The sequence below is a fragment of the Geotrypetes seraphini genome, chromosome 9, assembly GCF_902459505.1.
Source record: "Geotrypetes seraphini chromosome 9, aGeoSer1.1, whole genome shotgun sequence".
NCBI lineage: Eukaryota > Metazoa > Chordata > Amphibia > Gymnophiona > Dermophiidae > Geotrypetes > Geotrypetes seraphini.
In genome coordinates this window covers 168,423,500-168,450,536 of record NC_047092.1, presented here as the reverse complement: position 1 = coordinate 168,450,536, position 27,037 = coordinate 168,423,500, and the positions used below count along the sequence as shown (strand labels likewise).

Below are 27,037 nucleotides of genomic sequence, written 5' to 3'. Positions count from 1 at the left end.
AAAAGGCGGTATACAAGTCCCCATTCCCTTTCCCTTTCTCATCTGAAAAATGCTGGAGACCGCTGAGCTAGCACGTTCTGCTTAGCTTGGGCTAACTGAATAATGCAAAGCTAATGCAGGAGCACTTAGCACTTTCTAAATAAGTGCTTCTGTGTTAATTTTCTGCAGGTACTACATGAAAATGGGAAAAAAAATAGTTTTGGAATTGAAAAAATAAAATCAGAAGACCCTAAATAAAACTCTGCATAAAATCTGTGCTTAACACATTGGGGAATCCAGTGTTAAAATGCATTAAACCCAGATTGTAACATGTTTTAGTAACAGGAACCAAAATGCGGGGTCCCAAGTGAAAGCAATGCTCCCATTGGACAAGGTTGTGCATGTGGTTCAAGTTTCAGTTGTTCCAGCTCATGGCCTACATGTATCTCTTTTTCTTGCTCTGTTTTCTTAATCTATATGCCCTATATGAGCCATGTTCAAGGGGGCTGAAAAGGTATATCCATCTAATTCACAGGAAACATATCGCGCACCTGAAGATTTTGTCCGATTGACTGGTGAAATACTTACAGTCCTGGGAGCATTCCTGATTTTATTCATAGAGGTAGGTCAATATGGACCTAAGATTTAGGGGGGGGGGGGAGAATTCATCAGTGCGTGCTAATCAATTTAGCACGCATTAAATACCAAGATGCCCATAGGAATATAATGGGCATCTTAATGTTTAGCATGTGCTAATCATTAGCACCTATTGATGAATTCCCTCTTTTGCGGCACTATTGTTAGATTTGTAGATGTTCTAGCCAAAGTAGGGGAGGGAAGGGATCATGCCACTGAGGCCTAGATGCACTAAAAGTGTATACAATTCTGGAGGCCGCACCTTCAAAAAGATATCAAAAGGATGGAGTCGGTCCAGAGGAAGTCTACTAAAATGGTATGTGGTCTTCCTGATAAGGCGTATGGGGACAGACTTAAAGATCTCAATCTGTATACTTTGGAGGAAAGGCGGGAGAGGGGAGATATGATAGAGACATTTAAATATCTATGTGACGTAAATGCGCATGAGTTGAGTCTCTTTCATTTGAAAGGAAGCTCTGGAATAAGAAGACATAGGATGAAGTTAAGAGGTGATAGGCTCAGGATTAATCTAAGGAAATACTTTTTTTACAGAAAGGGTAGTAGATACGTGGAACAGTCTCCCAGAAGAGGTGGTGGCAATAGAGACTGTGTCTGAATTTAAAGGGGCCTGGGACAGACATCTGGGATCTCTCGGAGAGAGAAAGAGATAATGGTTACTGTGAATGGGCAGCTCTATGACCTCACAATGCAGTTGCACAGAGCCTTAGCCTATAGGAAGAGGAGATGCAAATGTTAAGAGCCTTAGCCAATAGGGAAAGTAGGAGATGGATGCTGTGGATGGGCCATTTGGCCTTTATCTGCTATCATGTTACAATGTTTCTATAATCATAAAGCTCTATGACATCACAATGCAGGTATAAAGGGCCTTAGCCTATAGGAAGAGGAGATGCAAATGTTAAGAGCCTTAGCCAATAGGGAGAGGAGGAGATAATGGTTACTGCAGATGGGCAAACTAGATGGGCCTTTTGACCTTTATCTGCCGTCATGTTTCTATGTAAAAGGATCAGTAAGACCCTGTGGGCCGATTCAGAAAGACCTATTGATGCACTAAAAAGTCTGCATGCAAATGATTCAAGCAGATGCTCGTCATAATCCCCAAATTTGCCGTCCGATGATTCCTTCTTTCAACTCTTAACTCTCACTCACTGTAAGATACCTATACCCATTGTATCTTTCTTTATACCAGAAACTCCCCATCTCTGAGATGTCCCATGTCTAATCTTTCTCTGCCCTTTTACATTATGTAAATGAGTATGCAAATTAAGATGAAAATCAGTCCTTTTAATTCATTCGTTGGGTACCAAAGCAATCACTCCCCAACCTTCAGGGAATTCTCTTCATTTGTCTCTGAGGGATAATCTAGCCCCTTTCTTTCACCTCCCACGTAATCTTCCCTATCAAGCTACTTTTTCCCTCCCAGGGGACCTTGGGAATTTACCCTAACCTTACAGAAAGCTGAACAGATTGTAAGCTCTTCTGAGTAGGGATCATCTACTCAATGTTAAATGTACAGCACTGAGTATGCCTTTTAATGCTATAGAAATGATAAATAGTTGTATTAGTATTAGTAACCTTGGTGGAGCTATACCTTTTCTGATGATAATAAGATGTGTATCAATAATCAAATCAACATATGGAATCAATTTTGGTCTAGGTTCCTGGACTTCTTAGAGATGGACCGAGGCAATTCTTTGGAAACACAGTGAATGGGGGACCATTTCATCTTACTATGTAAGTACAGTACTCCCCTGAAACTCACAGGGGTTCCATTCCAGGAACCCCCATAAATTTCAAAAAAACGTGAATACGATTTTTCAGCTGATTGAAGGCAGAAGAGGGAAGCTGGGGCGCCAGCTGGTGCTTAAATTGTACTTACGTAGCCAGGCACATTTTCCGACCGTCTCTTCCTGGTACTAAAGTCATGATTACACCAATTAGGAGCTGCTTTGACAAGCTATCTGGCTTTGATACGCCAGATAGTGTGTCAAAGCAGCTCCTGATTGGTGTAACCGCGATTTTAGTACCAGGAAGAGGCAGTTGGAAAATACCGCAAATTACTGAGTCCGTGATTTGCTCCGGCTGCTCTCTCCTGCCTCTCCAGCTGTCCTCTCCTGGTCAGCAGTTTGCAGTCAGAAAATACCGCAAATGACCGGGACCGTAAACCGCCGACCGCAAATGACTGGGGAACGAAGAGTAAAGTAATAAAATTTGCAGATGATACCAAGCTATTTAATGGGGCTAGGACTAAAGAGGACTGCAAAGATTTACAAAGGGACCTGAACAAACTAGGGGAGTGGGCGAGGAGATGACAGATGAAGTTCAATGTAGAGAAATGTAAAGTCTTACACGTAGGAAACAGAAATCCGAGGTACAGCTACATGATGGGAGGGCTGTTATTGAGTGAGAGTTCCCAAGAAAGGGACTTGGGGGTAATTTTGGACATGACAATGAAACCGTCGGCACAATGCGCAGCGGCGGCTAAGAAAGCGAATAGAATGCTAGGAATAATCAAGAAAGGTATTACAAGCACAACGAAAGAAGTTATCCTGCCGTTGTATCGGGCGAAGGTGCGCTTGCATCTGGAGTACTGCACCCAATATTGGTCGCCGTACCTAAAGAAGGATATGGCGATACTCGAGAGGGTTCAGAAGAGAGCGACACATTTGATAAAAGGTATGGAAAACCTTTCATACGCTGAAAGATTAGAGAGACTGGGGCTTTTTTCGCTGGAGAAGCGGAGACTTAGAGGGGATATGATAGAGACTTACAAGATCACGAAGGGCATCAAGAAAGTGGAGAGGGACAGATTTTCCAAACTTTCGACAACTACAAGAATGAGAGAGCATTCAGAAAAATTAAAAGGGGACAGATTCAGAACCAATGCTAGGAAGTTCTTCTTCACCCAACGGGTGGTGGACACCTAGAACGCACTTCCAGAGGGAGTGATAGGACAGGATACGGTATTGGAGTTCAAGAAAGGAATGGACAATTTCCTGAAGGAAAAGGGGATAGAAGGGTATAGATAGAGGGCTACTATACAGGTCCTGGACTCAGGGGGGGAGGACGTGAAGAACAGCTGGGCCCGATGTACTGTCAGAGCGGGAGAGGTGGAATTATAAAACTGCCTGCCATTCTAACTCACTATTGTTACTGCAGGATGCCTGAATGTGTCCTACAAATGTCATTTTAAGCTGCATTAGGCAGGATTAGTACAAGGGCCCCTTAGTAATTCCCCAATTTGATTATAACAGAACAAAATATATTTTGATGACCCACCCCCCTCCCCGACAACTGCACTTTCACAATACCCACAATGAGTTTTTCACGAGATCAATCTATGTTTACTGAATTCATATCACATATAAATTGATCTCTTGCATATTCATGATCAGAATCTTGATCACCTGACTGCCTGTGGGATCCCCAGAACAGGATTGGGGAGCTGTGGTATATACAGGGTTTTATTTTGTTTTTCAAGAATGGGAATTCTTATTCCTAATATTCAACCCCCCCCCCCCCCCCCCCTTTTTACAAAACCGCGATAGCATTTTTTTTGCGCAGGCCAGTGCACTGAATGCAGTGTGCTACTCCTGACACTCGTAGAGTTCCTATTAGCATTGGGAGCAGCGCATATCATTTGGCGCATCAGCCCGCACTAAAAACCGCTATCTCGGTTTTGGTGTTTTTTTTTTTTTTTAATCTTTATTCAATTTCCAAACTGCAGTTGTGCAAACAAATAATTCATGTATACATAATATTACAAGAAAAGCACGTTAAACTTACAGACATTAATGAGCAATTATTTTCCCCCCTCTCACCAAGAAAATAAATATCTACAAGAAACTATCCAAAAAAATCCCTAAATCAGTTGCAAAGTTCAAACCAAGCCCTTCCTCCACCCCCCCACCCTCCCACCCTGGATGTGTATGTTTAAAGGTCAGTAAAATAAAGTCAGTTATCATTATTTACAGAACTTAAGTCAATGGATCCCAAATATCCATAAAATTTCTATAACGTCCCTGCTGTATGGCCATGAAACGTTCCATTTTAAAAGTATAACAAAGAGATTCCCACCAGAAAGAGTCATTTAACCTATCTCAGTTCTTCCAATTCTTCAAAATAAGTTGTATGGCAACCCCTGTCATTATAAAGAGAAGTTTGTTATTCCAAGCAGATATTTGGCTTTTAGCTTTCATTAAGGTCCCAAATAAAACGGCATCATACGTTAACGCCAATGGATTTTCCAATATATTGTTCACTTGATCCCATATGGATCTCTGAAATTTAAGTATCAAGGGACAATAGTTCAATAAGTGGTCCAATGTCCCAGTTTCGAGATGACAGTGCCAGCATCTATTAAATTTTGAACTATCTAATTTCTGTAAACAAACTGGGGTCCAAAACGCTCTATGTAATAAGAAAAACCATGTTTGTCTCATAGATGCAGACACGGTACATCTCATCCTCCAAGTCCAGATTCGTGGCCATTGAGACACAGTAATCTGATGCTTTATCTTAATGCTCCAAATGTCACGAAGACCAGTTTTGTAAAAGGGGAGGTGGGAGGGGGGAAATGACTTGATGTGATCTTGAATTGACATTTCCTGTGTATCAAATGCTAAAATATTAATTTCTCAAATATTTTTACATAGTTAACAGTGAAACCATGCCATGGTTTTTCACCTCGGCTGGTTTTATTTCAGGTTGCTCTACTCCTGCTTCATTGTGGCGATTGTAATACTGCGGCTTGCAGGTAGCACAGCAGAGACCATAATTATACCCATGACTCTTGTAAGTGCCTGGTGCAGTGTGATCTATTTTGCTCGTGGATTCAGATTCCTCGGTCCCTTATGCATCATGATTCAAAAGGTTAGTTGTAAATGAATTTCTCCCATCTTAGTTTCTCATCAGCTCAGACGGCACAGAGCAAGAAATATATGAATGTGAGATTTTGCAATCGTTTCGGTCCGACATCTGGAAGATGTTACGAAAGATATTCAATATTACTGAGCCTATCACTACCAAACATGCAATCTGGAAATCATTGTCACTGAAATCTCTGCAATCTCCACTTTCTGCACCAGACAAAAACATTATTTGACTTTCTAAACACGGTTCACAGTCATTCGTGCGCGGGACAAAGGTGCGCTGACATTTGAGCCCAGAGAATTGGGCGCAAGACTCCGGCGCACCACTGGAAAAGTTTATTTTAAAGAGCTCCAATGGGGGGGGTGAGTGTTCGTGCTGCCGTTGGGGGGTGGGGGGGGGGGGGTTGAAACCCATTATAGAGGAAACAACTTTTTCCTGATATTTTAGGAAAAAGTTAAATTTTCTGTAAAATGTGGCGGGTTGCACCCCCCACCCCCACCCTAACGGCAGCGCAAACACTATTAAGTAAAGTAGGGGGGTTCCCCTCCACACCCCTTGTCGGATCTCTTTAAAATTAACTTTTATAGCGGCGCGCTGGAGTCTTGCGGGCAATTGTCTAGGCCGATATGTCGGTATGGCTTTGTCCAGCGCGCTTTTGTCCCGCACCTCTAAACACAGTAGCTCTTTCCAAAAATACTGGGACTAGGGGGCATTCGATGAAGCTACTAAGTAGTAGATTTAAAACAGATCAGAGAAAATATTTCTTCACACAACATTTAATTAAACTCTGGAATTCGTTGCCAGAGAATGTGATGAAATCAGTTAGTTTAGCGAGGTTTAGAAAAGGCTTGGATAATTTCCTTAAAGAGAAGTCCATAGGCCATTATTGAGATGGCTTGGGGGAATTCACCGCTTATTCCTAGGATAAGCAGCATAAAATCTGTTTTACTACTTGGGATCTAGCTAGGTACTTGGGACCTGGGTTGGCCACTGTTGGAAACCGGATACTGGGCTTGATGGACCTTCGGTCTGTCCCAGTATGGCAATTCTTATGAGAGTCAACTTTAGGATAATTAAGCCACTGCGACATCACTGATAAGGTTGGCTCTTAGGCATTGGAGGAATGACGCATTATGACATCACAATCTCAGCTCTGGAATTTTGCTACTCCTTGGGTTTCTGCCAGGTACTTGGGACCTAGGTTGGCCACTGTTGGAAACCAGATACTAGGTTTGATGGACCTTCGGTCTGTTCCAGTATGGCAGTTCTTAACTCATCAATAATTGGGAAAGCTTTGTACATATATCTATATCTATCTATCTATGGTGGAATTCAGTATTTCTGTTCCAAAAGTCTGAGCTTAAACTGCAATGCTATTTTCTTTATTGCTTTTTCAGCTCAGTCATACCTGATTTTTAATTAGTGCTTGTTTCACTTATGTTCTGTTATAAGCATTATATATGAATAACATATATAATGAAGTTTTCTCAATAAAAATATTGAACAGAAAAACGAAAAATACAGTTGTCAGCAGCTACTGCAAGCCAAGAACAACCACAGCTCCTTTCATTGATCTTCCCACTGGTTTCCTGAAGAGCCCACAGCCATTCTGCTTTCCAAAATACCCGCAATCAATATACATGAGACACCTGGTGACGGGACTAAATCGCGCGAGACAACGGCACGCCGACAACTGAGCGCAAGGTTGACGGCGCGCCGAAGAAAACTACTAATTTAAAGGGCTCTGACGGGGGTGTGGGGGGGAACCCCCCCACTTTACTTAACAGACATTGCGCTGGCGTTGTGGGGGGTTTGGGGGGGTGGAACCCCCCACATTATACTTAAAACTGAACTTTTTCCCTAAAAAACAGGCAAAAAGTTCGGTTTAAAGTATAATGAGGGGGTTACAACCCCCCACAAAGCCAGCGCGATGTCTGTTAAGTAAAATAGGGGGGTTCCCCACCAACACCCCCTGTCGTAACCCTTTAAAATAGTGCTTTTCTTCAGCGCGCCATCAACCTTGCACTCAGTCGTCTGCGCTCAGTTGTCTCGCGCGATTTTGTCTATGAACCGAGACACCTTGGTGCCTACCGACTATCCAAAATGTGCAAATTTATCTCAAAACCTAAAAAACAATTGGCGACAAAATTTCAATCCTACTCAGAACAAGCACAGGTCTAATCTAATCTAATCTAAGGCTTGGCTTTATATACCGAGTCATCATTCTTAAGGAATCTTGACTTGGTTTTCAATAATTAACAGGTGTCAATATCGAGCCACCATATCAGCACAGTACAGGGTAATGGCTAATGGAATAAATGTCTAACCACCCTCATTTCTAACACCCCCTCCTACCATGCCTTCAGGAAATCAATCAAAACCTATCTCTTTGACAAATTTCTCTGATTCCTCCCTGCCTTGTTGTATTTCTGATATACTTATTGCATACCCGACTACTCTACCAATGTAATTGACAATATTCTCCGTAACATTGTTGTCTGTGTACAGTCTCTTCTCTGTAAACCGCTCTGAACTGTTTCTGGTATTGCAGTATACAAAATAAAGTTATTATTATTATTATTATTATTATTATTATTATTAATAAACCAAGCACGTCATTTTAAAATTTTTTACCCTGGGCAGACAATTCATAGGTGACTAGTACCAGACAATTTGTCTAAATAAGTCCTTTTACTACGGCGAATTAACCACATTAGCGTGCGCTAAAGATTAGCACGTGCTAAATGCTAAGGCGCAGATCCTATGCTACCAGACCAGTTTTTAAGTTTTGCCATTCAGGGAACCCACACTGAATGGCCTGCTTCAACTGCAACCACCTAAAGTTTTTCTAACAGCGAATTTTAATGTATTTAGATAAGCCGCCCCATTTAAGCAAGTTGCACCCGCTGCACAGATTTGTAAATCCCATGTATGGGCTGCAGCCTATACATGGGGAAATACAGTAAAAGGACCCCTAAGTCTTATTTATTTTCAATTATTTTAAATATTGATAATAAAATATCTGTGACAAAAAACTTTTTCTCAAAAAGACACACAGTGAATGGGGGACAAATACAGTTATAAATCCCCAAACTGTCCAATGATTTGGTTGAATAATTTACTTGATGTGAAAAAAATCACCAAAATAAATGTGGTATAATAAAAATGTTGTGACCGTAAAAATGATCCAACTTATCTGAGTCCCAAAGGGATGCTGTCCTCAAATCCATCTAATCCTTTTTAAATCCTGCTATGCTAACTGCTTTCACCGCATTCTCTGTCAATGAATTCCAGAGTTTAATTACCGTTTGAGAGAATAAATATTTTCTCTGGTTTGTTTCAAATCTACTACTTAGTAGCTTCATTTTGGAAAGAGTAAAGAAGCAATTCACACCTACTCTTTCCACGCCACTCGGTGTTTTACAGACCTTTATCATATCTCCCCTGAGCTGCCTCTTCTCCAGGCTGAAGAACCCTAGCTGCTTTAGCCTTTCCTGTTAGGGAAGTCATCCCATTCCTTTTACCATTTTTGTTATCCTTCTCTGTACCTTTACTAATTCCACTATGGGCTCCTTTTACTAAGGTGAGTTAGGGCCTTAACGCGCGGAATAGTGCACGCTAAATTGCCCCACGCGCTAGACCTGGTGTCAGGTCAAAAGCGCGCCAGGACAATTGAGCACAGCGCGCGCCACCGCGCCGCTCTAAATTACTGTTTTTAGCGCTCTGACGGGGGTGTGTGTGGGGGGAACCCCCCCACTTTACTTAATAGAGATCGCGCCGCATTGTGGGGGCGTTGTGGGGGGTTGTAACCCCCCACATTTTACTGAAAACTTCACTTTTTCCCTGTTTTTAGGGGAAAAGTTCAGTTTACAGTAAAATGTGGAGGGTTACAACCCCCCAAAACACCGGCACGATGTCTATTAAGTAAACTGGGGGGGTTCCCCAACAAAAACCCCCATTGGAGCCCCTAAAAACTGTAATTTAAAGCGGCGTGGCGGCGCGCACTGTGCTCAATTGTCGGCGCGCGCTTTTGTCTTTCGCGCCGTTGTCTATGAACCGCTAGACCTTAATGCCAGCATTGAGCTGGTGTTATTCTAGAAGTGTACCGCGCAGTGTAGTGCGTGGTAATTTCATGTGTACCTTAGTAAAAGGAGCCCTATATCTTTTTTGAAATGTGGCAACCAGAATTGCACAATGCCTCTGTTGTTTTAGAAAACATGTCAACAGCAAGTAAATGGAGCAGAGATGAATTAAAGTCGAATCCAGACACCCTATAAATGGATCTTTTCATCATGAATCCCCAAAGTACATGCACTATTGTTCAGAAAGATTAAGGCAGCTTTATTACCTCAGGCCCATCTTAGACACAGCTGAAAACATTCCAGTTATCTATCAGAACAGATAATCTATAAAGTGAATTATCTAAGTACATCAAGGGTCTGAAAATTGCTCACATTCAATCTAGCTAAAATTAGGTGCAGTATTCAAAAGGCATTGAGCTTTTAGCCAGACTGAAGGGACGTATAGATGAAATGGATTTTCCAGCAACAATCTGCTTTTAGAATAAGCAGGTGCAAAGACTACAGCTTCTTTGTAGCCGTGGGCAATTTTCAGAAACATAGTCCATATTCTTTCCCTTCAAATCTGGTAAAAGTGCACAGTTAAAAAGTACCCATAATGTGCAGTGAGCTTGCAGAAACTAGTCCCACTGCACACACGGGGAGCAAGAATGACACAGTGACAGAATTTGTCACCATCCCCGTCCCTGCGGATAACCGCGGGAAACCATCCCGTACCATTCTTTAGTGTCTATTTCAGCCTCAGTCCTTCTACACCAGCATTCTTCAATGCAAGGCTTGAGGGTCAGTGGCTGGGCCCATTCATACTATGATTTTTATGTGAGCCAAGTATAGGATAAAGAAGCCATTGCGACATCACTGCTGTGATTGGCTCTGAGGCATTGGTGGAATGAGGCGTTATGACATCACAATCTCAGCTCTGGAATGTTACTACTCTTTGCCAGGAATGTTGCTACTCTCTGCCAGGCACTTGTTACCTCGGTCCTTCTACACCAGCATTCTTCAATGCAAAGCTTGAGGGTCAGTGGTTGTGCCCATTCATACTCTGATTCTTATGTGAGCCAAGTATAGGATAAAGAAGCCATTGTGACATCACTAATGTGATTGGCTCTGAGGCATTGGTGGAATGAGTCGTTATGACATCACAATCTCAGCTCTGGAATGTTGCTACTCTTTGGGTTTCTGCCAGGTACTTGGGACCTGGGTTGGCCACTGTTGGAAACAGGATGCTGAGCTTGAAGGACCTTCGGCCCATCCCCGTACTGCGGGATACCATCATGTCCCATCTCAGCCTCAGTCCTTCTACACCGGCATTCTTCAGTGCAAAGCTTGAGGGACAGTGGCTGTGCCTGCTCATACTCTGATTCTTCCCTCTCTCCTTAAAGAATGACATGGGAATGGTTATCCACAGGGATAGGGATGGTGACAAATTCTGTCACCATGTTGTTCTCCTTACTGCTGAGAAAATTGGCAGCAGTAAAGTGCGATAAGTGCCATTCAGTAAAGATGTTTGTAACTGGATCAGTATGTAAGCGCTTGGAGTCATACCAATAGGTGGAGCACTAAATGGCATGTGTCCCTTACAGAATTCAGTAAATTTCATGCACCGTTACTATGCAAATGCATCAGATGTGATAAGTAGCAAACAGAAGATCAAATCCCCCCGTAGATAAAATCCAAAGGCAGCGACAGCAGAGTAGATGGAGAACCAGCATCTATTGATGGTAGTCACAAAAAGAAACATTTATTACGTCAACATTGTATGACTCAACATGGGTCATATTTCGCCCTACGTAAAAATCCTTGGTTCACCTCTGCCTCTCTTTTAGAATCGCCATATTGGATAGAATTACCTTTACTCACAGATAACAATTCCTGTAGTAACTTTTGAGCCTTCAACGTTGGACTCCTGAGGCAGCCCTTGTGGCCAAAAGATGACTTGTGTTGAGTCACACACTGTCGAAGTAATAAAAGTTTTATTTTTGTGACCACTATTGATAGTTGCTGGTACTCCGTTTATGCTGGATTAGAGAATGACATGGGGACCTGGAGTACTGTGTCCAGCACTGGTCACCATACATGAAGAAAGATGGTATTACTCGAAAGTGTCCAGAAAAGAGCAACTAAGATGGTTAAGGGGTTGGAGGAGTTGCCGTACAGCGAAAGATTAGAGAAACTGGGCCTCTTCTCCCTCGAACAGAGGAGATTGAGAGGGGACATGATCGAAACATTCAAGGTACTGAAGGGAATAGACTTAGTAGATAAGGACAGGTTGTTCACCCTCTCCAAGGTAGGGAGAACGAGAGGGTACCCTCTAAAGTTAAAAGGGGATAGATTCTGTACAAACATAAGGAAGTTCTTCTTCACCTAGAGAGTGGTAGGAAACTGGAACGCTATTCCGGAGTCTGTCGTAGGGGAAAACACCCTCCAGGGATTCAAGACTAAGTTAGACAAGTTCTTGCTGAGCAAGGACATACACTGGTAGGGCTAGTCTTAGTTAGGGCGCTGGTCTTTGACCAAAGAGCCACCGCGTGAGCGGACTGCTGGGCACGATGGACCACTGGTCTGACCCAGCAGCAGCAATTTTTATGGTCTTAATTTTTTTTTTCTCTTTCCCGCGCTGGTGTGTTACGACGACAAATCTGGCAGTAGACCCAAAGCATTGCTTGGCATACTTAAAATACAAGTGCCATGAAACAGTAGCGTAGCAAGGGTGAGGCGCCCCTCCCCGCTCCTTCCCTGAGCCCCCTGCCGCATGTGCGCCCCTACCCTTCCCCCATAGCTCTAGTTGCCTACCGCCGTGAGCCACAAGAACTTCAACGTGCTCCTCGCAACCCCATTGCCTCTCCCACTGATGTCATTTCCTATGTGCGGCACCTGGAAGTGGCCTCGGCGGGAGAGACGAAGCGGTCGCGAGGAGCACGTTGACATTCTTGTTGCTCGCGGCGGTGAACAACCAGAGGTATGGGGAAGGGGTGCACACACATGGCAAGGGGAAGAGACAGGGGGCCGGTGCCACCAACATGGCACTCGGGGAGCACCCCCCCCCCTTTCTACACCACTGGTATGAAACATCACCTAGTACAGCATTGCTCCTGGGCTTATGTATTGTCAATAAGACTTTTTTTTTTTTTTTCAGCCTATAAGAAAGCGTTAAATCCTCAGCATTTCATTAACAATAAGTTTTTTCCTTCTTGTAGATGATATTTGGTGACTTACTTCGATTTTGTATCATCCTGATCATTGTTCTCATAGGATTTAGTGCTGGTATGTTCAGTCTATCTTGTGAACATTTGCTAAGCTTACTATGCTACTGTACATTACATATAATTTGCATCATTCTGTCTTCTCAGCTATTAAATGAATTGTCCTATAATATGCTATATATATATATACATATATATTAGTATTTTAGCCCGTTACATTAACGGGTGCTAGCTGTCTGTCTTTCTTTCCCCCCCCCCACTTCCCTATGTAACAGCCGCAGCAGCATTACCTCCCCCTCCATGTCCCTGTGCAGCAGCATTTCGATCCCCCCCCCAATTCCCTGTGCAGCAGTAGCATTTCCCTTACCCCCCTTCCCTTCCCGTGGTCCCACCCCCCCACACACACAGTACCCTGTGCAGCAGCAGCATTTCCCGGCCTTCCCTGTGCAGCATCAGAATCCCCCCCCCCCCACACACACACTTGCCTGTGAAGCAGCAGTATTTTCCGGCCTTCCCTGTGCAGAAGCAGCATTTCCCCCCCCCTCCCACCCACCCCACACACACACTTTCCTGTGCAGCAGCAGCATTTCCCGGCCTTCCCTATGCAGAAGCAGCATTTCCCCCCCCCCACACACACACTTCCCTGTGCAGCATCGGCATTTTCCGCCGCCCCCTTCCCAGCCGCCGCGTTGAAATTAATAGAAAAGCGCTGCTCCGTGCTACCGCTGGCTTCGGCATCTTCTATCCACAGTGGCCAACCCTAGCGGAAACAGGAAGTAGTCAGAGAGGGCGGGCCACAGTGGACAGAAGATGGCAAGGCCAGCGTTAGCGCGGTGTAGCGCTTTTCTCTTAATTTAAAGGCGGGTGAGCCGGCCAGAAGGAGGAGGCTTTGGCGGTGGTGGTTTGGACAGTGAGTGAGGGCGGAGGGGGGAGTCGGCGGCTGTGCTGTTTCTCCGAGTTGTCTGGCCGCCGCATCCGCACTCCTGCTTGCCACGGACCTACTGATCACAGATCACGGAAGCACGCAGATAAGTGCGCATGCGCGGCTAGGGTTTTATTATATAGGATATATATACAGTATATATTCTTGCAAAGCTTTGAAAGAATAATGTGGTTACCACTTGGATGAGTGATACAGCTCTTTAGGCCATCAATGACAACTCAATAAAAGGGCTAAAAAGTATGGACTTCAGTACATATAATGAAAAGAAGCCATGTCTATTCAGAACTAGCAACATGGTCACAGGATATTAAACTTACTGGAGGCCAAGACTATCCAGTGATGACCATATAAATCCTGTCACTTACATGTGGTGCACCCAAATAAGTATTCAGGAATGATTAATTGTCCCAAGAGCATTAAACTATATGTGCACAAAGGTGATTATAACACACATCTTCTAACACTTCTCAGTGCTCAGAGAACTGTTTTTAGCTTATGAGACCACTGGGTAAGCAAAATATTTAGCCCACTACTGATACGGCTCAATTCTCAATCATAGCACTTGTCCCTATAATATCTATTACTATAATATTTTCTTACTTTTTTTAAAATTTTTAAATACTTTTTTACTTTTCCAACTTTTTAAATACACAACTTCAAAACAGACTTAGCTTTTTATGCAGGGGTTCAACGGGTTCTAACGCGTTTCGCCATGCTGCCTCAGAGAACCCGCATCAACACGAACTTAATTCTGCCCCCACCATGTCTGTTTTTACTTCAACTGTTCTATAAAGCCTGTCACTTACATGTGCTATGGGATTTTTGGAATCTGTATTGGAATGGATTGAGCCACATCTCCACCAAAGGTTTTTCTAGCGATTTTCATCATAATGGGCAAAGATGCCACTGGGTGAAAATTTGGAAGGACAGTATTTCCCCAAACCAAATTTGTTTTACCCTAGGTTTCAAAGAACTAAGTTTTAATTGTGTCAGGACTACGAGGGGATGCTGAAAGTTCTCAGCCAAACCAAGAAGAGAATGAAGTGAATATGGTTCAATCAATGATCTGAAACAATGTCAAAACACAGAATTTTGTTTCTGCAAATTGGCACTTATCGAAATAAGATAATACTCAGAATTTAGGAAGTTGGATGGGTGGGCTGAGAACTTTTCAGCATCCCACTTGTATGTAATAAAAGTGAGCCAAGTATAGGACAATCAAGCCATTGTGACATCACCGATGTCTCTTATTGGTTGGAATGAGGCATTATGACATCACAATCTCAGCTCTCATTACCAGACACTGAAACTCTTCACACTTCAAGGGGATGCTGACAAGGTGTCAGCCCAACCAAGAAGAGAATGATGGGAAAATGATTCAAACAAAATCAAAACATAGAATTTTGTTTCTGCAAATTGGCACTTAACAAAATAAGATACCACTCTTCAGCTACAGCAGCAAAATAACGCTCAGAATTTAGGAAGTTGGTTGGTTGGGCTGAGAACTTTTCAGCAGCCCCTTGTACCCCTTTCTCTATTTATATACCAGACTAGAGGACAGACCATTTATTGTTTTTTTAAGATACGTCAGATATTGTCTTTATCTTTCAATTCTATTGCCAAGGAGTGGCGCAGAGAAATTGAATAATTTTGTAGGATAGATCAGTGCATCCCTTGGGAAATACCATTAGGATAGGGGGGGTGGGATGCACCAATATCTCCTATAAAATTATTCAAATTTTCAGTGTCTTCAAAATCATTGTTTGGCAAATCAGCTGGGGGGGGTCACCCCATCAGTACCAAACTTTTTTTTTTTCTTCATTTTAATAATTAGCACCAATAGATGACATTTGCTAATTAAAGGTAACCATTTTGTTAATCTTTCAATACAGAGTAAACAACTTTTTGTTTCTGAAATAATTAAGCTTTTAACACCTATTCTCTTCATGTTTCAGCCTTCGATGTTCACTTCCAAGCCATGAATCAGACTGAATTTCCACATTTTAGCAACTTCCCAATCACCACATTTACCCTCTTTCAGCTCATGATGGGCTTGACCAATCTCCCGATCCCATCCACTGTCAACACGCCAACGATCATCCTCCTCCTATACCTGGTTTACATGTTTTTTGCTTATATTCTGCTTTTGAACCTTGTCATTGCTCTGATGGGCGATACTCATTTCCGAGTGAGCAACGAGCGAAAGACCCTGTGGAAAGCTCAGGTGAGAGCGAGGCTATCGAGCTTTTGTCCAGTATAAATTAATAGGCCAATAAACACACATACCCACTTGCCCCACGATTCAATGGTTTCCAAGCATTTTAATACAGAATGAACAAAAGCTGATGGCTTTTAGGTGCATTTTTACTAAGCTGCACTAAAATGTGGCCAGCGCCACATTTACTGTGCACCAAGGCCACTTTTAGCATGGCTGTAAAACGGCAACACGCTAAATTTTCCAATTAGCGCGGGAGCCCTTAGGCCGTAAGGGCTTCTGCACTAATCACATGCTAATCGGTTAGCGCACTGCAAAGCAGCTGTGCAAACTAATTAGTGAGCATGCCCAGTGGCATAGAAGGGAAGGAAAGGGAGGGGATTGGGGGGGGGGGGGTGGACCGCCCCAAGCGCCATCTTGCTCGGGGCATCGACACTAGAGAGATGTGCGGGGACAGAAATCCCACCCATCCCCGTCAGGATCCTCTCCGTCCCTATAAAAAGCAGCAATTACTTCCGACAGGATCATCAATTCCAGTTTCTTTTGTGGAATCTCTTTGGTGGAACCCTTTTTTTGTTTTCTGTTCAAGTAATTAACTTATAAACCCCCTCTTTTACTGAGGCTGACGTGTCCATTATATTATATGGGCGAACCCTGCTTCCAAAGCCTTCCATCCCCGTGGGAGTCCCGTGGGCCAGAGGGATGTCCCCGTGGGAGTCCCGTGGGTTAGGGGGGATTCCCACAGGACCCCCGTGGGAACCGCAGGACTCCCGCGATCCCCGTTCCTGTGCAAACCTCTAATCGACCCCCCCCTTCCCACTCCTAAGAACATAAGAACTGCCGCTGCTGGGTCAGACCAGTGGTCCAACGTGCCCAGCAGTCCGCTCCCGCGGTGGCCCCTAGGTCAAAGACCAGCCCTTCCTACATATGTTCCGGTTCAGCAGGGAATTATATGCAGTAAAACAGCATAATGTGCTCACTTACTAGACAAAGCAGATTTATTTGGACTAACCTCATTGAAGAGGAGCAAGCCAGGTAAGCAGGGGGATTTATTCAGGGGGCTAGGGGGAGATAGGGAGAGGGAAAAGGGACTGCTTTGGGGGGGAGGTGTGCTGAGGACAGACACTTTTGCTCTGGGGGCAGACAGAAGGGGCCATGGAGAGACAGGGAGAGGGAAAGGGGGCTGCTTTGGGGGAGGGGTGTGCTGGGGGGACACAGAATGGGCCATGGAGAGATAGGGAGAGGGAAAGGGGGCTGCTTTGGGTGGGAGGGGTGTGCTGGGGGGAGACAGAAGGACACAGACAACAGCCAAGGAGAGAGAGAGATAACGAAACACAGACAGACAGACACTCTATTCTAGTACCCGTTAATGTAACGGGCTTAAAGACTAGTGTTCAATAAAATGTATGAAGCTACACATTCATTTAGCAGAAAGGATCTCCCCCCCACCCCCTAAGACTCTATTTGCGGCAAATTCTAAAGCAGTTATACCAGCCTAAACAAATGCACAGCCATCAGCTTCAGATCTTACTAAATCTGGCATGGGAAACCTTAAAAATCTGCACTTTTGGACTCAAACCAGGCTGATTATTTTTGCTTAACTAATAATGGGACTGGTCTTGTAATTGCTAGTACAGCTGCTTTTTAAATATTTCCTTGATCTCCCTTAATAAAGGCAATAATTAAAGAAGTGTCCACTGAGGCCTGCAAGAGAAAACTAACGCAGGTGCAAAAGTACCAACCAGAAAGTGTGGGTGTCAGGTCAAAAGCGCGCTGGGACAAAGGCGCGCGCAGACAACTGAGCGCAACGTGGAGGCGCGCACCGAAGAAAATGACTGTTTTAAAGGGCTCCGACGGGGGGTGTGGGGGGAACCCCCCACTTTACTTTATACAGATCACGCCGCATTGTGGGAGCATTGTGGGGGTTTGAGGGGTTGTAACCCCCCACACATTTTACTGAAAACTTCACTTTTTCCCTAAAAAACAGGGAAACAGTTAAGTTTCCAGTATAATGAAGGCGGTTTCAAAATGACATCCCCATTTGTACTCTTCTGACCCCAACCTGACCTTACCCTCTTTTTGCCACAGATAAAAGTGAACACACTCACCATCGTTGGTACTTTTACTCCCAGGGGAGGGAGGCAAATTTTAAAACACCACATTGCTGTAAGTAAACTGTTTTACCCGTGGAAATGGCTTTAACTGCCGTCGTGACAAAAACAAAACAAAACAGAAAGACCCAGATTTCCGCAGGAAAAGAAAAGCCGTTCCAAACAAATAAGACTCTGCAAACTCAATGTCCTTGGACCCTCTGGTGTCATTTTATTCAATAACAATTAAAAACGCATAAAAACACTGTCCACATTAATCAAGGATCCAACATAGCAGAGACCCTTAAGACATTAAGGCCCTCTTTTACAAAGGCGCTAAGCGTTTTAGCGCAGATATAGCATGCGTTAAATCAATGCTAACCGCATTGTCCAAAGGATAACATGCACGCATTAGCGTTTAGTGCGTGTTTAGCGCGAGCTAATATTTAGTGCACCTTTGTAAAAGAGGGGGGTAAGTGTGTGTGTGTGTGGGGGGGGGAATTCATTAACGGGTGCTAATCGATTTGCTAATGCTAAGAAGTCAATAGGAAAATAACCTTCTGAGCTTATTGGAGAGGACGCGATATAAAATTAACCAAATATATAAATCTTAAATCTTGGTTGGGTTCAAATAAACTATCTCTTGATATCTGTAAATCTAAACTTATGATCTTTCCGTTTAAAGAAGGAACAACACTCCAAGCCCCTTTGAAACTAGAATCGTTATCCATTAAAACTGTTCCAACTTTGAAACTATTGGGAGTTACTTTCGACAGTAAATTTTCCTATCATTCCCACATTAGTACAGTCGTCCAGAAATGTTTCTATCGACTAAGAATGATACGTTCCTTATCTAAGTTACTCGAAACAACTGCACTAAATACACTAATTCATTCTTTGGTGATTTCATGCATAGATTATTGCAACGCTCTCTATAAGGGCATTACAAAAAAGGAGATTAGACGACTACAAATCATCCAAAACACTGCTATTAAAATCATTAGCGGGGCAAAAAAATATGATCATGTCTCCCCCCCCTCTTGATCAATGCTCATTGGTTACCAGTCGAACAGAGGAGTAGCTATAAAATTTTACTTTTAACACTCACAACTAAACTGAACAGCCAACCCGATTTCATTAACAAGTCTTCTAATCCCATATAGTACGCCAAAATCTCTCCGCTCAGTTTCCCAAAACCTTTTAGTTATACCTTCGCTAAAATCTATTAATACGTTGCGCTCCAATAACTTTGCTGTTACTGCCCCCACTCTGTGGAATTCATTACCGATTCATCTGCGATACGAATCTGATATAAAACAATTTAAAATTAAATTAAAAACATTTCTATTTCAAGATGCTTTGGGATAATAAATGCCCTTTTAAGGGCTAAATTTAAATTTCTATGACTTTTTACCTAACCTTCTATGTCTTACCTTTTCTATATTAATTGTAATTCTTCCCTACTATCCCATTGTTGTGTAGTCTGTACGTCTTCGTCTTTTATTTATTATTCCTGTTCTTATATTTTTTTATACAATTTATTATTTGTTTCTATGTAATTTTATATTGTTAACCGCTTTGAAACCAGAATAAGCGGTCTAAAAAATATTTTAATAAACTTGAAACTTTAGTGTGTGCTAATCTGATTAGCGCCACTGATGAATTCCCCTGAGTGTGCTATTACTGTATACAGCAAATACTTTAATCTTGCTACAAACATAGGGCATTAAATATTACACTTTGGGGCATAGTTATTAACATAGGTTACCTTTAAGACATGTTATTCTACCACCAATTCATACGATTTTAGCACAAGCTCTATTTTATGGAATGAGACCAAGTTACTAACAACAGGGGTTAACAGTAAAATGCCACATGTTAACAGTAGCCCATGTTGCTAACTTCCCTCCTTATTTGTGTAAGAGTAGTTATGACCTTGGAAAACAGGTTTCCTTATGACTGTGCTTGCTTTAGATTACTGCAACAACACTACTGCTGGAGAGAAGAGTTCCAAGCTGGCTGTGGCCAAGGACTGGAATACCAGGAGAAATTCTAGGCCTGGAGGAGGGGAAATGGTACTTGAGGTAAAAAGCCTTATACTATTTGAAAGCCCAACTAAATTCTAGACCTAGCTTATTTCTGCATAAATAGCCCTTTCTCTGTTAAAAAAAGAAAAGGAAAAAAAAAGGACTAAACCAGACAATCTAATTCAGTGTTTTCAACATATAGAATTTCCTCTGTATAAGAGCATTCACTAGGTCTGTAGGGTTTCAACTGATGCAAATTTGTCGACTGCCTTCCAAATCCTGTCTTAAAGAATTACCTTATCAGTAAAAACATCCAAGGCTAAAAAAGTAGAATGTTTTAGGCCAGACCTGTTTCAATAATGACTATGTACCAAAAGGTGCCCAAACTAATCAGATGATCACTGGAGGGATAAAGGCATGACTTCCCCCACCTTATACTTCCAGTGGTGACTGAACCCCTCCTACCCCCGTAAGAGGTGAAAATACATACCAGACTTTATCACTGCTGGGAGATAGAGAATACTGGATAAACAGGAGGAGTGCCAGCCAATAGGACCACCTGTTAATTAGTTTCTCTATCTCCGCCTGCTGGTAGATGTGAGCTATCCCATTGGTCTCTGGATTCATCTGCTGCTGTTGCTAGGGAAATGGCTATTCTTCTTGAAGCAAAGTAGTGGTTGGTGAACTAGTATACTTGTGGTAGAAAGTGTGAATGCCCCAAAAAACCCCAATACCTACTGAACCCACATATAGGCTGCATCTATAATCATTAAGGGCTAGTGTAGTGATATATAGTAGTGTTTATCAACTCGGTCCTCAAGTACCCCCTTGCCAGTCAGGTTTTCAGGATATCCACATTGAATTTGCATAAACTTGATTTGCATGCACTGCCTCCATTATATGCAAATTCCTTTCATGCATATTCATGGTGGATATCTTGAAAACATGACAGGAAAGGGAGTACTCCAGGACCGAGTTGAGAAACACTGGTGTACAGTTAGGTACATTTTTTTTGCTATTCCTCAAGGGCTCACCATACAATATAAGGAGCTTATGATGTACACCTGGGACCTTTTATGTGAAGTTCACTGCAGTGTCCCCTACGGTACCCCACTGCTCTGCTGGGATATCTAATAAGACTGTGTAAGGTTGCAGGATATTAAAGCAGCGATTCCCAAACCTGTCTGGGGAACCCCAGCCAGCTAGGTTTTCAGAATATCCACAGAATCTTTGAGATCAATTTGCATATATTGCCTCCTTCATATGCATATTCATTGTGGATATCCTGAAATCCTGACTAGCCAGGGCCCCTCCTCCCCAAAAAAAGGTCTGGAAATCACTTAAGATCAAGGATAGTAATTACATTTGGTTTGCCATCTGGAACAAGGATGAGTACGAGTGGGTGCCAGGGGCACGAGTGAAGGAGGCAGAAAAATGAGGGGCTAGGTGGGACGTCACCAGTGGCACAGCAGCTGGGGTCTGAACAGCAGTACATTTGTATAAGGGACAGAGGGGGGGGGATGTGGAGCAGAGTTGCGTCACGATATGAGGTACAGAACCGGTGTCTGGGATGCAGTGGGAGATTCAGGAGAATGCTAGGTCCCTCATCCCCTCCCAAGCCGCTTTTGAGGATGGGGGTGCATCAAGGTAAAGCGTGACGGGCATTATGCTCATCTCCAACACACCCACCACCTTCTCCTGACTTCTACTCAATGTAATCCTGCCCATCTCTTACCTCAAAAAGCAAAACAAAAGAATACAACACAAGGGATTTTATTGAAAATCCCTTGACAAGTTTCTTTAGATATTTGGCTAGCAGTACGTTCCTAAAGGTCTTTTTCAAGACTACCTGAAATAGAGATACCACTGTAATATCCTGTTATCAGTCTGGTATGTCCCCTGAGGAAGGCAATGTCCTGCCAAAACCAGGATCCTAGTTGGGACTTCCCATAGGCACTTTCAATAAAATCCCTTGTGCTGTATTGCAACATCGGCTTTGCCTTTCTTTTGTTTTGCTTCTCGCTGTGCTACGCATAGGAAAACTTTTTCTGTCGAGTTGTATCTCTTACCTCAAGGCACAACTTCACAGCATTAGATGAGCACTTAAGTGTATAATATTCAAGGCATGGCATGTGAAATCTCCATCATATTTGGCAAATAAGTTGGTAAAATATAGGCAACCGAAATCCCTGCTTGCGCTAGGTATCAAAGTTGTCTCTTAAGAGAAGCAGAGCTTTCTCTTATGTAGATCCTGTGTTATGGAATTCTTTGACAAATTCTTTGATGGTTTTTGTCATATTTGTTGAAAACAGAATTATTTCAGCAATATTATGGCAGCAAATCGTGACAATAGCATTTAGCAATGATTGACTTGATTCTGTTAATTTGAACTACTGTTTTATTCTTTTATTGGGGTTTTTTAAAAATAGATTTTGTGAAGCAACTGTATTGTATTTCAATAAGATTTGTATTGTACGCTGCTAAATACTTATGTCAATAGTAGTAAATTGAATAATAAATCTAATCTGATCTATTCACTTGGAAAATTTGACCATATCACCATTGCCTACCTAGACTCACACTGGCTACCTATACGAGCTCGAATTCAATTCAAATTATGCTGTCTATTATCCAAAGCAATAAACGGTATTGCACCGGCCTACCTAAACAATCGCCTAAATCAGAACCTTACAACCAGACAAAGGAGAACTCAGACCCCCCACTCAAAGGTACACAGCGCAAGATGTATGACAACCTCCTAGTGACGCAGGCAGCAAAACTAGACCCCTCTATCTCTAACCTGCTGACAGCAACAAGCGACTATAAATCATTTCAAAAAACCTTGCTATTTAAAAAATGTATCCAGATATCATAACTCTCCCCCTCTTCCTTCCCCCTCTCTAGAAAATTAAATTCCTTCTCCTCTTGTAATTTCTCCTAACGATTCAACTTTGTAACCAGCCCATTAAATTGTAATTCCCCTGAAAATGTCGTTTTCCTCTGATGTAATCTTCAAACTTCTACCTATCTTACAACTCCTCCTCAAAGACATGTGAAATGCTCCCACTTCCGCCTTAACATTCCCCTTCTCCACATTAGAAAACAGATCAAAATCTCTTCTTTGCAACAGATCAAATCCGTAACCCTCCCCTCCCCCTCCTCAACGCTTCCCACCTCTTCCTTAACTTTTTCCCCACCCTTCCAAGATTGTTGCTCCCCCCTCTCATCTAATATGCTTTGTTCCCCCTTCTCATAAATCCAATTGTATTCTTACAGTACATACTGTATATGCTCTGTATTAGCCCTTCCCTCACCTAAATTGTCAATGTAAACTAGTTTTGACCTTTCGACTGCCTTGCTATGTTCTTCTTTTCTCAATCGCACTGTATGTAATTCATCTATTTGTTGTGAACCGCCTAGAACTCCCTGGGTATGGCGGTATACAAAAAAATAAATTATTATTATTATGTAACAAGCCCCCTAAACTGTAAATCTCCTGGAAATGTCCAGTTATCTTCTGATGTAATCCGCCTAGAACTGCAAGGTACAGGCGGAATAGAAGTCACTAATGTGAGGAAGTTCAGCATCTGGTAGTGATGGGTAATCCTGTTGGAAGTAATTGTCCCATCACCCCCTCCCCCCCCCCCAAAGCTCCTTGCTGGGCTTGCTCAGTGGTGATATGCCATTGGTTTGTGTGCTCTCTGCCAATGCTTAATTGGCAACTGCACATCAAAACAGTAATGGAAATCCACAATACCAGTTGCGCCGAATGCAGCTTGTGCAAAACATCGCACTCGGGTTTCTTTACCGCTGTTCAAAATTTGACCATATAACTCCTCTTCTCAAATCTCCCAATCTCATTTAGGATACTTTTCAAGTATAATACTCTTACTTTCCAGATTCAGACTTTTGGTCTTCCCTTATATTTCTGTCTAGTCATTTGACTCATTCTCCAAAGAGGAATCTTCATTCCTCTAACCAGCATTTATAGTCTAGTCCATCCTTCCGGCAGATGTTTCTGGACATACAGAGACTCTAGTTTTTCTGTAATGGCACCTACACTCTGGAACTCTCTTCTGCTTTGTGTTCTGAAAAATCCTTCCAGGCATTTAAGTCTCAAATGAAAACTTACTACTTCAAGATGGCATTTGATCCCAATTCCCGATACCTCTTTCTACCCGACTTGGCTCTTGATATCCAACCTTAATTTACCTCCCTATTTCTTTTTACCTTATAACTTTTATAAGCTTTCCTGCCCTTGTGGCCTCTCTGTGCCATGTCTTTGTTAACCTGTCTCTGTTTATTCCCAGTTTGCTTGTTCTGGTTTATAATTATTCCCCGTTTTTATATTATGTAAACTGCTTTGATTTGACTTTGTCAGTAAAGTGTGGCATATAAAATAAAATAACTATACCTATAAAATTGAGTTAATGAATAAATGTTGCAGCCAGGAATCCAACCCAGATTCTGTTCTACAGTGGTAAGAATTTTTAAAAAAAAATTCTTTATTCATTTTACATCTTACAACAAGTGTATCATAAAATAACATTTAAACTTAAACAATATCACTTGATTCTCTATCAATTTAACTTAAATCATAATATTTAAACCCTCCCTCCCAATCCTACCAATTCATATGTAGTAGATATATCATATAATATATTATATATTCTGTCCTATTTATCTAATCATTTAATTTTTTTAATGCAAATTGGAACCCTCTCATTTGATTAATTATCTATTGTTTTTCCGCAGAGTCGAAGAAAGAAATACTTTCTCAAAGAAAAAAGAAACACAAATGGGAAATTTAAAAAAATCAAGTCGTAAAAAAAGGCTGCAATCTTGTTCATGCTGAAACTGCAACCAGCATTTTAAAAAAACAGAGAAATGCTCTAACAGCTGGACAGATGGTTTTATTGAAATTATCAGTGCCAATATTGTTTGCTTTAGACCGATATATATGTAAGCAGACAAATGTATTTATACACGGACACAAATCACTTTTTCTTTTAAACTCGCAAGGATTAATTCAGATTTGAAGACAGGTTTCTTGCACTCCTGGTGGACATTATGGGCCATTGCATCATTCACAGCAATATGGCAGAGTCATAATTAAAAAAAGCTCACTAGATCAGGTACTGGTATCAAACTTTATTATTAAAGTGAAGGACAGCCAGTTTTCATTCTTATACACAGTGCCATTAAATATTAGGACATTAACTAATTCATACCGAAAACGTGCAGCTTTTCTCATAAGCGAGGCTATGACAATGGGTACATTATTATCAGCACAGTCAAGCAGCACTAATGGTGTGACAATATCGAAAGGCCTCTTGCTTCATGCTGGACCAGAAACTTAAAACCACTTGCTTTGCAAACTTTACCTTCATAGGGGAAGAAATCACCTCTGGGGTGATGTGATTGGCTCTCTCGCAAGTACTCATTTGCATATGAAGAGTAGTCAGTGCAGTGCTCGTCAAATGTTGGACAACTCTCGAGCCACATGTATATATTGTACGTTACATTTTGAAGATCAGCAAACAATCACATTGGCAGCAACAGGAACCTTGCAATAGTGAAAGCTTTTCTACTCCACAACACAATAAGGACCTCCAGCTTGAACTGTAATCAAAAGTGCGATCAGTTCTCATACGCTGCAAATCCACAAACATTAAGTGTACCGCGTGCATATAGTGAGATTAACAACTGCTGTCGCGTTTCCCTCTAAGTAACTAAAGTGCTTCAAGATTATGACTATCGTTCAGTTCTTCTGGGTTCATTACTCTTCCCATGAACAAGATGATGTCTAGGACAAGAAAAAAATAATCCAGTTTATTCCTTAATATATTTAATGCTCCCCCCCCCTCCACCCAACCAAAGCATTCAATGCTTAGAATGTCGAAGGGAAACAAATATGTCAACGGGCCCTGATGTGAAATCTCCAAAGTATGTGGTTACAAATGCTATAAGTAAAAATTTTAAATTCCAAAATATTGAAGGTTACGTAAGGGTCCTTTTACTAAGAGTTAGCGATTAGCACATGCTAAATTGGCTACCGCACCTTAGTAAAAGGACCCCTTAATCCTCTTGTCATCTGTCATTTCTGCAAAATGGAAAACTTAAATCAAAGTGTTTTTGCCATTCCTTAGCAGACAATAATTCTGTAAGTGCTGTGTTTTTCTGGTTTACGAGGTTAGAAGTATCTTAAAAGTGTGGGAACATACCTTGTTCAGGTGCTTAATTATGGGTTTTTTTGGTTTTTTTTAAATAAAGGCAAATATTAACTTCTGCCTTTTAAATCGATGTAACTTATCTGCATTTCATTGCCCAAGGTAGACATCTTGTTTAAACGACCCTTTAACCAAGTAATGGTAAACATCAAAACAGTAATTAAAAAAAAAAAAAATCAAAACAAAGGGAGGCAACAGGTCAAAATACAGATTTCTCAAATAATATCTTCTTACCAAAAAGCATTTGCATAAACAAAATACTTTGCAAAGTATTCAACCTCAGAATTCATACCCCATTAAAAAGCAGGAATTACATTCAGTCACTGGCCCAACAGAAAAACAAAACAAACCTCCTTATGAAGTTTAAATTATACTTATACAATATTCTTTTAATGTATCAAAAATAAACATTTACTCAGATTTTGCTCACCCCTTTTTCAGTAAATAGTAGCTCAGGTCTGCTGGGCATTTTCAGTGCCATTCATGAATGGCTCACAATTTCATTTTGTATCTGAAGCAAAGGAGAGCTAGGTAACCCGTCAAAACGGTAGAGGGGGGGAAAGGTGCTCACCGCAGGTGCGGGGACAAGGCCATCCACCGCCCTGTGGAGCGGTGAATGGCCTTGTCCCCACAGTTAAGGGAGGGAACGCATGCAGTCACCGATCGCGCACGGCCCCCTCCCTCCTTCCTACGAATCTATCTCCCTCCCTCCCCCTTGCGGCGCGTTTTAAGGTTTCAGAGT

General features: G+C 42.1%; 2 protein-coding genes across 3 annotated transcripts in view; one reads left to right on the top strand and one right to left on the bottom strand.

The window, feature by feature from the left end:
- Positions 1-25,684, top strand: part of LOC117366605 (transient receptor potential cation channel subfamily V member 6-like) — a 45,847-nt gene extending 20,163 nt beyond the window's left edge. Inside the window, exons 9-15 of the mRNA XM_033958163.1 lie at positions 515-601; positions 2,291-2,367; positions 5,340-5,505; positions 12,785-12,851; positions 15,689-15,957; positions 20,013-20,122; positions 24,821-25,684. Coding sequence (XP_033814054.1) covers positions 515-601; positions 2,291-2,367; positions 5,340-5,505; positions 12,785-12,851; positions 15,689-15,957; positions 20,013-20,122; positions 24,821-24,920 — 876 coding nt within the window. The 3' untranslated portion in view covers positions 24,921-25,684. The remainder of the gene's footprint in view (positions 1-514; positions 602-2,290; positions 2,368-5,339; positions 5,506-12,784; positions 12,852-15,688; positions 15,958-20,012; positions 20,123-24,820) is intronic.
- SERPINI1 (serpin family I member 1) overlaps positions 25,202-27,037 on the bottom strand; it is a 65,824-nt gene continuing 63,988 nt past the window's right edge. For both annotated transcript variants that reach the window (XM_033958164.1, XM_033958165.1), the window contains exon 9: positions 25,202-25,871. In XM_033958164.1, the coding sequence (XP_033814055.1) occupies positions 25,798-25,871 (74 nt within the window). In that variant the 3' untranslated portion in view covers positions 25,202-25,797. The remainder of the gene's footprint in view (positions 25,872-27,037) is intronic.